This window comes from Gavialis gangeticus, unplaced genomic scaffold (genome assembly GCF_001723915.1).
Source record: "Gavialis gangeticus isolate Ggan-Ray unplaced genomic scaffold, GavGan_comp1, whole genome shotgun sequence".
In the NCBI taxonomy this organism is placed as follows: domain Eukaryota; kingdom Metazoa; phylum Chordata; order Crocodylia; family Gavialidae; genus Gavialis; species Gavialis gangeticus.
The window spans coordinates 38,719,583-38,732,247 of NW_017729028.1; the positions used below are offsets into that span (position 1 = coordinate 38,719,583).

Here is a 12,665-nt window from a genome sequence, read left to right on the forward strand (position 1 = left end):
GTGGGCAGATCACCGGGCCAGTTACAATGTTTGAGGGCTTATTGTGGTCAGGGTCCCCTCTGGCTGAGGGACCCTGGTGGCGCTGCCCCTTGCTGCTGCTTGGCTGCCAGGACTACCCATTGTGTGGCCCTACCCCTTGCTGCTGATTGGTGGAGGGGTGGGGCTGAATAACATCAAGCAGCCCTCTCAGCCAATCAGTGAGGAGGAGTGGAGCCATCTTGGGCTGGCAGGCCCAACCCCCTTCCCCCAGGTAGGCTGTACAGCTGAGCTGCAGCCCCATGATGACTACTAGCTCCCTCTTGGAAGCCAGCAATTTTATTTTCGTAAGTTTTTTTTTCTTTTCTTTTCTTTTCTTTTTTTGCAGATTTTGCGGACGTTGACTATTTTCACAAGCGATGCCAGATTTTGCATTTTCCACGAAATCATGATTTCGTTAAGCCTTTACCTATGAATTATTGCTAAATGTATCTAAAGGTGTGTGTTTGTTTATAAGAATGGGCCCCAGAGCAAACTCCTGTATGCCCTGTACAGTTTACTCCTTTTGCCCCCTCACCACATCAACTTCAGGAACATCCAGTTCTAAGGACCCTACCTTGTCTACCAGTTTATCCAGCTTTAACTATCTTGGGAGTTTATAGCTTGAAGAACAGTGATGTTCAACTGTTTTTAAACACTTTTTATTCTCTTGCATATAACCCATATCATTTTAAAAGTACTCCTTGAAAATAAGTATGGTGATGTTTTGCATCTTCAGTTTGAATTCAGCTGGAAAAATACAGTGCCTTTTTTGGTTGAAGCCATTTTATACTCTGCTGTCAAGTTGCGTGTGGCTATCCTGTCCTTCCCTTCCTTCCCCCTTCAGCTTTTTCCAGGCTGCTGAATAACTAGCTGCTTTGCCCTGTTTAGATTAGGACACCATAATTTAATCAGTTGGCTAAAATCAATATATCAAATAAGTATTTTATTGTTTAAAACAAATGTAAAACCTTAATCTTCTATTCCAATGTAACTGGACCCCACCTGATGTCACAGTCACTCTTGTTAAATTATTCCACTCCTGACCTCCAAAGAAAGAAGAAAAAATCCCAACAAAACCCTGTAGTCACTTCTGTAGCACTGTTTCTGTTAGTCAAAGTGTTTTTTTGATGCATGGCAATATTTCATCCGTCTAGTGACTCAGGCTGATCTGGAGGTAGATTGATGTTGGTGCCTGGAATAACATTCTGTCCTTCTCCATTTACAAGAGGATCCCACTGATCAAAATCTTTCTTGAGACCTTTGAAAGGTAGAAATGAAACAAATGTGACCAAAGCAACTACTGCCTGAAGGAACTTCAGAGATCCTTTAATTAGATTTTAATTATTTCTAAGAGGCTTTCCAAAATTTAATCTTCTAAACTGGCTTGATAAATATAGCATCCTAAAGCTTGAGATGCTGTAAAGCTTCTGATCTATTTAAAAAAAATAAAAAAGCCTGAAATATTTCTGAGTTGAGGCACTTTAACCTGGTTTGCACATGCAAGTAACACCCTCCCAACCCCTTGCCTTGTTACAGGGCTGCAGGAAAAGCAGCTAACTATTTAGGTAAAGGACGTGTACATCTTTGTAATGGTGATCCCAGCAGATACTGAGAAAATTCACATTTTGCTTTTTGGTTCCTAGAGAAAACTTTATAAATCATTTATTTTGAGGGCATGAGAGGCTGCATAAAGACCTAATTAACTGCATGCAGAACTTGAGAAGAACTTCCGTTTTAAAGGCACAATAACAAATGCAGTTACTTACCTAAATGTTTCTGCAAGAAGGCTAACGAAGCTTTGTTGCAAATATCAATAGCTATATTTGGATCTATTTCTCCTTTTAGCTTGAAAATTTTTCCAACAAACTGACCAGTCAGGAAAGTAAAGTCTGGAAAACTCTGATGTACTGTTCCCCTGTAAACAGAAGTGTAGAAGTCGCAGGAAGGCAGTTATACAACAAAAGGCAAAATGTGCAATAAAGACATCTGTAAGGATGCACTGTATGCAAATAGGAGATGAAGGTGTGGACTTGTACTAATTTTGCATCTTGCTATTTCTCATATTAGTTCTTTCCTGGAATATAGGCCTCACAAACATTGCTAAAGTCCTGGATAAGAATTTTGGGTATGCAATAGAGATCCTGAAGGGCTGCAATGGTCACAGACTCCATAGGGACCCCAAGGTCATCTAGTCCACCCCCCTGCTCTGAGATAAGAGGTATGTATCTAGAATATTCTTGCCATGCACCTTTCTAACCTATTTTAACTTTCACTCTTAAGAAAATTCCACAACCTCCCTACACTGTCCTATATTTTCCTATTCATATAGGTAATTTTTTTCTTTGTATATGGAAAATTTAACCCAATTATTGACCAACTCCCAATGAGCATGAAGAACAAATGATGGCTGTCTTTCTATTTAAAAAAAAAAAAGAAAAAAAACTTTTCTATGCTTGATGACTTACTATATTCTCCCACTTTCTTTTCTTGCTAAGTAAATGAACTGGATACAGTAGTCCAGTGGAAGTGTGACTGCGTGCTAGGTGGTGTGGAATAATTGCCTCAAATGTCTTACACACGATGCTTCTAGTAGCAAGTCCTAAAATGGGATCTATGATGCATAACTTGTAGGTTTAGTTAGTAAAGGCAGCCTCTATAGCTGCTTCCGCTGCCCAGAATGTGGAATTACTGTAGCTTCATGGCAAAGGAAAGACTGGTGAGCAGTGTGGCAGGTAGTATGGACAAAGAGCTGATGGATAAGCCAAGGGAGTGAATGATCTATGCAGAGCTGCTGGCCAAAAGTCCCACTCGGGTTGCGTGGTGGGTTGCAGCTGTTACTGACTCTGCAGCTCCCAACTTAGATACAAAAATACTACTTTCCAGGGTCTTGTATATGAACATAAAAGCAAAAACATAAAACATGGGAGTCCATCTACCACAATATGTGCACAGATCCTCTAAGTGTGTGTTCTCACTCCAGAATCATGTTTAGAGCACTTACTTAGGATGTGGAAGACCCAAACTGAATTTCCTCTTTTATGGCAGGGATTTTAACCTTGGTCTGGCACATACCAGAGGAGTGCCACAGCCAACCTGGCTACTGAGAAGTAATTGTGTGTGCGTGTGTGTACACGCACATGAGTCAATAACTCTAGTCCAGTCATCTTGGAAGTGGGTGTGGGTAGACCAGGAGTAGGCAATTATTTGGACCATAGGGAGTTGTGATGAGCTGTTGTGGGCTGGGTCAGCATTGCCCCCCACCCCTCCCAGTTCCCTCCCCATGCAACAACTTGCCAAAACTTCCTTGCCCCCCTCCCCGTGCAGCACTGCAGGAGCAGCTGCAGGCTGGATCTGGCCAGTTGGTGGGCTGGATGTGGTACATGGGCTGTATTTTGCCCACCCCTGGGGTTGACTAAGGCTTGACACTGGGAAGTAGGTAGACTAAGGCTTGGGACTATTCCAGCAAAACTCCAATCTCAGCTAGAGATCTATCCTAGAAGAATCAATAACCTGGCAGCCGGAGCACTGAACCCTCTTCCACATCCTGGAAGTCAGAGCACTCACTTGGGCTACTGGGTAGCATGGACAGGAGTCTGTCTGTCTTTTTCTATTCTAGATAGAATTTAGTTGGCTGATTCCAGGAGAGGGTTTACAGCTCAGAATCCCAAATAAATGGAGCTTCTTGCTCTGATTAAAAAGTGCCTAGACCCTGCATTACTTCAGCATTTTACTCTTTTGTCTAGCTTCGATTTCTCTCTGTACATCTGCTTTCTTTTCTTAAGTACCTCTTTCCAAGTGCTGTAAAAGGTAGGGTGTTTGCTGAACTCAGGGCTTTGGATCTGGGCATGAGTCTTTTGCTATATAGTAGGGCTTTACATAAGCATTCAAACTTTCACCTAAGCTGATCTGAAGATGAAAACACCTTCTGTAATAAGTTCTGAGGGTGAGGCTGTAATAATTGGCAAGGCACTAACGCTCATACTGCAGCTGGTGGTAGCACATCACATGTGCTTATTCATAGATTCATAGATTCATAGATTAAGGGTCGGAAGGGACCTAGTAGATCTTCTAGCCCAACCCCCCGCCAGGGCGGGAGAACAACAAAAAACCCCAAAAAGAGAAATGGGACTCAAACGAGTCCAGCCAGGTAGGCATCCAGCCTCTTCTTAAAGACCCCCAGGGTAGGGGCCAGCACCACTTCCCTTGGAAGTTGGTTCCAGCTCCTAGCCGCCCTAACCGTGAAGTAGTTTTTGCGGATGTCCAATCTATACCTCCTCTCCATCAACTTGTGCCCATTACTCCTTGTTATGCCAGCGGGCGCTAGGGGAAACAGCGTCTCCCCCAAACCCTTCTGGTCCCCCCTAGTGAGTCTATAGACGGTCACCAGGTCCCCCCTCAGCCTTCTCTTGTGGAGGCTGAATAGGTTCAGGTCCCGCAGTCTCTCACTGTAGAGTCTGCCCTGTTGTCCTGCTTAGAGTACTGTGTTTTTTTTGCAAGCCTTACAAGTAAACAGTCTTCAACTAAAGACTATCATAGGACTATAGGATTATAATACTTACTTGATGGTGATCATTTTGTTTTGGTTGCCAAGCTTCCTCATTTTCATGACATTTGTGGCCCACTGGAATTTTTCAGAGTTGATAAACAGCAATGGTTGTTGGACCTTGTGATAAACTTCATCATCTAGTGACAGCATCCATGCATCAAAGGCAATACCACACCTGGTAAGAATAACAATCATATGGAAAGAATGGTCTACATGGTATTGCAGCATGCTTTGATTTGCAGTAAGCATGGGTAAGTGGCTCTAGATCTGAGTGGATACTGTGCTTTCATTTCAACCTGGAAGTCCATTTTATATGACGTGAGAAGACCATTGTTCTATCTACTCCTTATTCCAAATCTCTGACAGAAGTTCAGCGGTTCACAGAACAAAGCAGCAAATGATAGCTTTTTAAGAAATACTCATCTGCCTTCTCTTGAGTTCCAACAAGTAAGAGTTGTTGGGAAGTAGAAAACTACCACTTCTATGAAAACTGTAATCCTGGTTAATACTTAAATAGGTAAGATTTCTAATAAGCTAGTGCCTCTACCCAAAAAACACTAGCTTGTTTTTGCATTATGATACTTACTTGAATTTACTTTCTCTGCTGAGCGTCTCAATTACTGTAGCACCACCAAAAGAGTGACCCATCCCAACTATCCTGTTAGTATCAATTGAATCCTGCCAAAAAAAAAAAAAAGACTATAAAAGACATTCCTCTCTCAACTATATTAATATCTACATTAAAAGCCCGAGACTGCAGAATGATGTCAGTTGTCAATAGGATAGCTTGAGAGGAAAATTACTAATGCCTAATGTTTGGCTGTCCTGGGGAGATTACTAGTTTAAATACATACATAGTAAAGCAAATTAAACGGGGCTGTCAGGCTGTTAACAAAATGAGCCCATGTCTCTTTACTCACCTTTAAGAGAGTCCAATCAAAGTTTAAGGACAGCAGATTTGCTACTTGTTTTCCAGAACTGATATCAAGAATGAGGTTCAGAGCTCTGATGCATTCCTCTGCTCTCTGTTGCACCTAGACACACATGAAAGTCAGCAAGAATTATCCTTTGGGATGGGAAGACCAAATTACCAGGCTTTTAGTTAAACAATTAAAAATAAATCAATGGGCCTCATTTGTTTAGGTAGATGCATGCTAAATCCTATTCTTAACCAGACTTGATCCCTTGATTAAAAAAAAAAGAGCTGTGCTCTTGGGCACGTGCAGGAAATTTGTTCCTCAGGATTTAAGTCATACAAGGGCTTTGAGTTGATACCCCACTTGGGACTCAACTCTATGAGCGTTACTGGACAGCTTCAAGATGAATGCTTGGCTTCCCTTAGCATGAGCTCACTGAACTGACATGCCCCAATACAACTTGCCTTGATTGTATCAGAATTGTAAAATGTGTTAATACAGTTTTGGTTTTAAACTAGGCAGACCTTAAATAAGAATCAGAGAGCCCTTCTTATATTGTACAAATGTTACTTAAAGATTGTTGCGAAGCTGAGACATGAAGTTTTAACATGTTCAGAAAGATGTTTAAGAACTTCTTTTTAATTCCTTCATTTTACTGAGCAGGAAAATATTCTTTTACTCTTTTGGAACTAGATTTCTAAGTGGGAGCAACATGCAGCCCCATCAGAGAAGTTGCTAACTGGCAGAACTGTTTGTGGGATACTGGCGAGTTATATCAAGATTTTTATAAATAAAAAGAATTTGGTGTTTTCGGTAGGAAGTTAGATGTGCGTGTGAGATGCCACTTGTTGCTTTATGGATGTAGAAGTTAACTCATTGGAGCCACCTACAGCAGAGACTCCATGAAAGACCTGATCCAGAACTTACTAACATCAATGGAAATGTGTCCACTGACTTTGGGGTTTGGCTTGAGTGAGGAAAATTTCTCCCGGAGGCAACGTCTACCCTTGGCAGGTATGTATCAGGATATTGTACCTGCCTAGCCCCCTTAGTGTGGGTGCAGCTTATCGTGGCAAGACTTGTGCTTTGACATTGTAATGGGTGGGGTGAAACCTTGTTGGATGGATGCTTCTTTTAAAGGAACAGAGATAATGGTCTCCAAAACCAAATGAAAAGACACGCCTCAAGCCATTTGAGAGAGTGTGCACGCACATGTCCCTCAGGAGGGCAGAAACAGAGCAGGAAGCTTCGGGCACAGCCTGAACAAATGTAGCATGACTGAGGAAACGCTTTAAGGGAGATTTTTGGGGGCATGCTGACTGAGAGGTTTAGGTTGGGAGCTTGGAAACTCTCCCTGGCTTGGTTGATTCCCCTTGCACTTAGGAAAATCAGCAACATTGTAAACAGAATTACATAGAAGAAATATTGGATCTAGTCAGCTTCTCCTAGCTGGAACAACCTGAAAGGCCCTAAGTTTATGGCCAGTTTCTTGGGTCAAAATAGGGCAGCATTGGCATAATTCAGTCCAGTCCTCACCCCTAAGCAAAACGTAACATCTGAAAACAGGTGTGTTTGCTGGTATAACTAGGCCTACAGCAGTAGCGTTTACCAGACCGGTTAGGTTGGTCACAAATTGCAGCTTATGTTCCTGATGATCATTGCTGGGGTGGCAGAAGATGGTAGCCCAGAACTGTTCCAGGATGGAAAATGTGACTATTGGCCTTGCATAGATGCTAGCCTTAACCAGTCTCAGAGAAGACATGGGGAAAAACCCACAACAAACACCTGTTTGTGGCGCAGAGGAAACTCCTCTTCACCTGGTTTTAGCCTCTGGTAATATATCCACTCCTCTTCTATATCTGATGTAGCCTCTTCTTGTGCTTCCCAGGATGACTTCTTCTTCAAGTAATAAGTTGCTGAAGCAGATTTGTCTCTATGAAACAGAAAATCCTTCTGAGAGTGTGTTCACCTTCCTAATTTCATATGGTCTCTTATTTAATATCAGTGGTACCAGGATTTTCACCCCATAGCTAAAAAGACTGCTTCCCAACATCCAGAAGTCAACTACAGCAGCACTATAATTAAATGTAGATAATACAACTGGAATAGAAAGTGAACTGATTTGACTCTGCCAGAGTCTTAACATTAAAAGGCCACAACAGCAAATTTGAAAATAAGTGTTAACATGCGATACTTATTGTAACTTCTTCTGTCCTTGGAGAAGAAATTCAAATTACTTTTTCTTTATTCAGATGCAGAGTTGAGCCATACGGAGGTAGTTATGGTTTTAAGAAAAACAATATTATTAGAGGTGTGATATATCAGTGCCATATCGGATCAGCACCAATAAAAAGAAAATTAACATTACTGACCATCAGCTTTTTTTGGCTGGCGTAGCTGATAGTGTTACTGATGAATACATCTTCTGGTCAGGACACCATATGCATGTGCGCAGCCATAGCATATGTATAGCCAGGATTGCAGCTAGGCAGCATGGAGAGCAGTGCTCTGCAGGTAAGTCTGTGGAGGGGAAGGGGTCGGGGGCAGATTGAGGCCCCCACAGGGAGGAAGTGGAGCTGGGCAGGGCAGCGAATGGGATCCGAGCTGGAGTGGGGAGCGGGTTGGAGCCAAAGGCAGGGGGGTGGCTCCTGGCCACTGCATGCACCTGAGAGAGGTATAGGGAGGCATGTACCCCCTCCCCCCATATTTGCGTATGACGCAGAGGCAAGCTGCCCGCTGTGGGTTCAGGGCTCTTTGCTCTGCTGCCTTTGGCCCAGGAGCCTGGCTGTCCCCTGCCCATCTGGCAGCAGTGGAGGTGGCAAGTTATGCCCCTGCTGCTGGGTGGGCAAGGGATGTGTGGCCAATGCGGGGCTCCCAGGGCAAAGGCAACAGCAGAGCGCCCCAAGCCCACAGCAGGCAGCCTGCATCTGCCCTCACCCTGCTTGGCTTTGCTCCTAAAAGTGTCCCTGAGCTTAAAAACTTGGTGGCGGTGCTTGAACTAAAGCTTGTTTGAGCTTTAGTTCAAGTACCCCTACTGCCATTTTTAAGCACCGGGACACTGATCCCCTGGACTAGCTGCCTGCAGCTCAGTCCCACTCCGACGCTGGGTCTCATGCAGTGCCCCCAGCCCCTGCCCCACTTCCTCTCTTGCCATTGGGACCTCGATCTGCGCCCCCCCCCCACCCTATCCCCTTCACAGATTTACCTGCAGGGTGCTGCTCTCCACACTGGCCAGCTGTGCTCCTGTAAATCAGTTATTGGCTCTGTATCGGCCAATATGCCTGCTGAATAATCGGCTACCAGTAGCGGCCAAGAAAATCTTTTATCAGTGTACACCTAAATATTATTGTAGACTTAAAGGACTAAGGAAACTTCTGGGGAAAAAAAAAATCTCTTGTCACCAAAATAAGCATTTTTCAAATGTAAGGAACTGTAAGATGTTGTTCAGAGCTTGAAGTTTACTTTGTGAAAAATGCTTGACTTTTTCTGACAGGCCCAACAAGCTATGTACCATACATACCTGTGCTCTACAGAAGCCACTATAAAACCCTGTGATGCCATCTCGGTGCAGATAGCTGAATACAGAGTCCTGAAATCAAAAGCATGGTCTTGGTTATACACACTACGTTGCTCCTGAAACAATATCAAGATTGTCTTTGCTCTATACCCAATATAGTTGTTTCCCCTTTAAATCGCTGGCTTTCTCATATTGCTACTGGTTTCTTTTGTGGTGCAAGTCAGAAAAGCATGCTTCCAAGTCCCATATTGGGTGCTGTTACAGTTTTGAGAAACTAATCACTAAAATAGCACAGACAGAAATAGTACTCTGCCACTTCAAAGGGCTTTACTAACATTAAACCTCACAACACCTTTGGGATGAAGAATTATTTTTATCTCTAAATTAGAAATACACAACAAAACACCATCCACTGGACCAAATCCTCAGCTTTTATGAACTGGCATTGATTTTGGTTGACACCAGCTAAGGGCCTGACCCCTTGTTTCTAAAAGTGTTTCAAGCAGTTAAAACAGCATGTTTTATCTGTCACGACTGAAATGGCTTTCAAGAATTCCTAAGAACTGTCAGCTTGATGGGCTAAATTCCTCCATGGTATAGCCACTACACTCAGTGAAGTTACATCAAAGGGACACTTCTCCCCTTGTAATCTTGGGCAACAAACTGTGTGTTAACCAGTGCAGAATTACCGGAAAGCTCCAAGTCCATGGGAAAAAATAATGAGAGGGTATTTTTCTCCAGGCTTGAAAGCGGTGTTCCATTTTGCAGGACATATCACTGAGCCTAGATAAAACAAGTTACTTGCAGTTAGTATTGCATCTCATTCAAACATTTCTTTGAGACCAGTGCTGCCAGCCTCTCTGAGTAGCTTCCTAACTCTACAAGCATTCCCACTGATTTCTGTGGGGGGGTACTCGAGGAGAATCGAAGAACTGGAATCTGGCATTCAGTGGATTTTGTACTGTAAAGCTGTTTATTACTAAGCAGAAGCCAGAATTTCACTGGTGGGCAGGGAATTGGCACAGGGCCCATGCATGCCTTTAGTGCTGCAGGGAAGAATTTGCAAGGCTTCAAAGGAAAAAAAGCATCCAACTCTCAATGACTTTCAGTTGAAGCCTGGCACCTACCTGCCTTTTACAGATTTGAAAATCTCCCCGTTAGTGTTTACTTTGCTCAAGGCTTTATTTTACCCATAGTGCTTGCAACCATGAACGGTTTCAGACATCCATTTGGGCACTACTTGAGTCATGCAGTCATGATCATTTTGAAGTTACTGCCCCACAGCACGGAGATGAGAAGTAATGTAAACATAGGCGATGCAGAGGGAGGGAATATGCCCCCCCTGAAGGGACTGCCTGCAGGAGCTTGCCAGCATCACCCCCATGCCAATGGCAGCACCTGCGGGAGCTCATCATTTCCAGCCCTGCCGCTGATGCCGATGGTGGTGCTTGCAGGTGCCCTCCCAGACTCAGGAGGCACCCACGAGTGTACACTCTACATGGGGAATTACCTTGAGCTCCAGCAGTTGTAACCTATTCCTGACATGTGGAGTATCACAGAGAACCTGAGTATAACATGTATCATTTAACTAGTAAAATGAGAATAAACTAATCTTACCAAAATAATATTGCAGAAGTCTCTCCCCTACTACCCAGTACATGTTAAGGAATTCTGAAAGTCCCCAGTAATACTCTTTCCTGGGAATCCACTGTATTTCTTCGCTATTCAGGGTATTTTGTGAGGGATAATACAGACGCAAGAAGCTTGCCTGTGACTGAAGCAAAAGAGAAATCACGAGAGGAAAGGAGGAAAGAAAAATCTTCCTGCCAAAGAATTTAAGAAGTTAAAACCCTGCCACAAGTTCTAAGGGAGAGTCCAGCGAAAAAAATAACTAGTAGAAAAGGCTCTGCTCTTATCCCAAACGAATGGCACTGTATTTTTCATACGAATCAAGTGTGATTGCTGGCATCTTGTTACATATTATTCCTTCCTGAACCAAACTGACATTAAAGCATTAATTTCAAGTGGTGTATAGTACAAATTCCCTACTAGTTCTACAGCAGACAAGGTTCTTTGGGTGAATCTCATATCTTTTATTAGACCAACTTAAATAGTTGGAATTTTTATTTTTTATTTTAAATTTAAGAACCTTGTTTGCCTATGTCCTTAGACCAACACGGCTACAACCTACACTCCTACCCCACTAGCTCTAAAATATTCACTAACCGGTTTATTTATCCTCACCTCCATATTCTTCAATTCATCCTGTACAGTATCTTGATGTGCCTTTTCTTCAGTCTCACTGAAGAATGTGACTGAAGATGAGTGCTTATCTTGCAGGGGTCATTTGACCCCAGCAGATTTCCTGCCTATGGCAGGGGGCCTGGACTCGATCTTGCGAGGTCCCTTCCAGCCCTTAGTGTCTATGAATCATTCAGCATCTCCATTGCCTTCAGACTAGTTTCAGGCAATATGCTCTAATGTACAAGATATGGACTAAGAATGAGGATACTTGGGCTGAATACCCTGCTGTGGCACTGACTTGATGCACTGCTAACACTTTTCCACGCTGCAGCTTCCCTGTCTGTAAACTGAAGAAAGTGGACCAAACCCTACTTGGCTTAAGAGCATCTAAGGGCACTTTAACATGTGCTCCAGGGGTGGGAGGGGTGGCGCTTTAATTAGAGTGGCTCCAAGAGCTACTCTACTTAAAACACCACCGTGTCTTGGGTATCAGTCACCCTGAGCTTAAAATCGGTGGCGGGGGTGCTTGTCCTGAATGTGCTCCAAAGGAGGTCACTTCACCTGCGTATGTTCTGCAGCAGTCTGCGTAGGCATGTAACTGTGTGGAAACTACTTGGAGAAAAACAAGGCAGATAAACAAGGAAGCCTCTCCTACCAAATAGCTTCGTAGAAACTCCAGTGGAAACTCCACTTCTAGGCCTCCCCTCACACTGATGAGTGGATTTGAACATACATCTCCCACCTCCCAGCAAAATCCTAATCAATAGGTCATATGCATCCTCCTGTTGAATCTGGCCTTCTGGGTAGTCAACTGCAAGGAATTGTGAATCCAGGAGGAGAGTGAGCCAGTAGGAGCTCTAAGCCAATTAGATCCAGCTTGACCACAGGGTGACAAAATTAGTGATTTTCAGCCTTTTTGGACTCCATAACTTTTGCCCACTGAGTGGCACCCAGTTCCAAAAACTAATTTACATATTGCCAGGCTTAGCTCCTTGCAGAGGGGCTGGGCAGTGGGGATGGGGTATCATTCAGGCAAAGACAAACTTGAGCCTGCGCTTATTTATTTACCTCCTCACTTATCTCCTTGCACGTTGTGGCACCCTTCAAAGGATCTGGTGGCACCCCACAGATGAGAATCAGTAATTTAGGCATATCTGCTTCCCCATATTAGCGTAACTGGCTTTACATTAGAGCATCCAAAGCAGAGCTCTGCCCTTGGATGGCGCTTTTCAGCTTCACCCTCCTGTTCTTGCTGAGGTTTCCATCTGCAGGTGTCTCGAGACCTTTGCATCCTCAGAAGTTTCTCTCAAGCTTGGGTAAGCTCCGTGCAGGATGGCTACCCAATAGCGAGTCTTACATTTTTAGAATTTAGCAATCTGGGATTTTAATATCCCTTTATTGGGGGGGGGGGGGGGGGGGGGTG

At 43.6% G+C, this 12,665-nt stretch overlaps 1 protein-coding gene across 2 annotated transcripts in view; it reads right to left on the reverse strand.

Annotated features, from left to right (window-relative positions):
• Window positions 1-940: 940 nt before the first annotated feature.
• The window catches only part of PLA2G7 (phospholipase A2 group VII), a 22,866-nt gene continuing 11,141 nt past the window's right edge, over window positions 941-12,665 (reverse strand). For both annotated transcript variants that reach the window (XM_019520985.1, XM_019520984.1), the window contains exons 3-11: window positions 10,616-10,772; window positions 9,688-9,781; window positions 9,002-9,070; window positions 7,267-7,414; window positions 5,485-5,598; window positions 5,151-5,242; window positions 4,578-4,739; window positions 1,785-1,933; window positions 941-1,276 (exon numbers count right to left, since the gene is read on the reverse strand). In XM_019520985.1, the coding sequence (XP_019376530.1) occupies window positions 1,161-1,276; window positions 1,785-1,933; window positions 4,578-4,739; window positions 5,151-5,242; window positions 5,485-5,598; window positions 7,267-7,414; window positions 9,002-9,070; window positions 9,688-9,781; window positions 10,616-10,772 (1,101 nt within the window). In that variant the 3' untranslated portion in view covers window positions 941-1,160. The remainder of the gene's footprint in view (window positions 1,277-1,784; window positions 1,934-4,577; window positions 4,740-5,150; window positions 5,243-5,484; window positions 5,599-7,266; window positions 7,415-9,001; window positions 9,071-9,687; window positions 9,782-10,615; window positions 10,773-12,665) is intronic.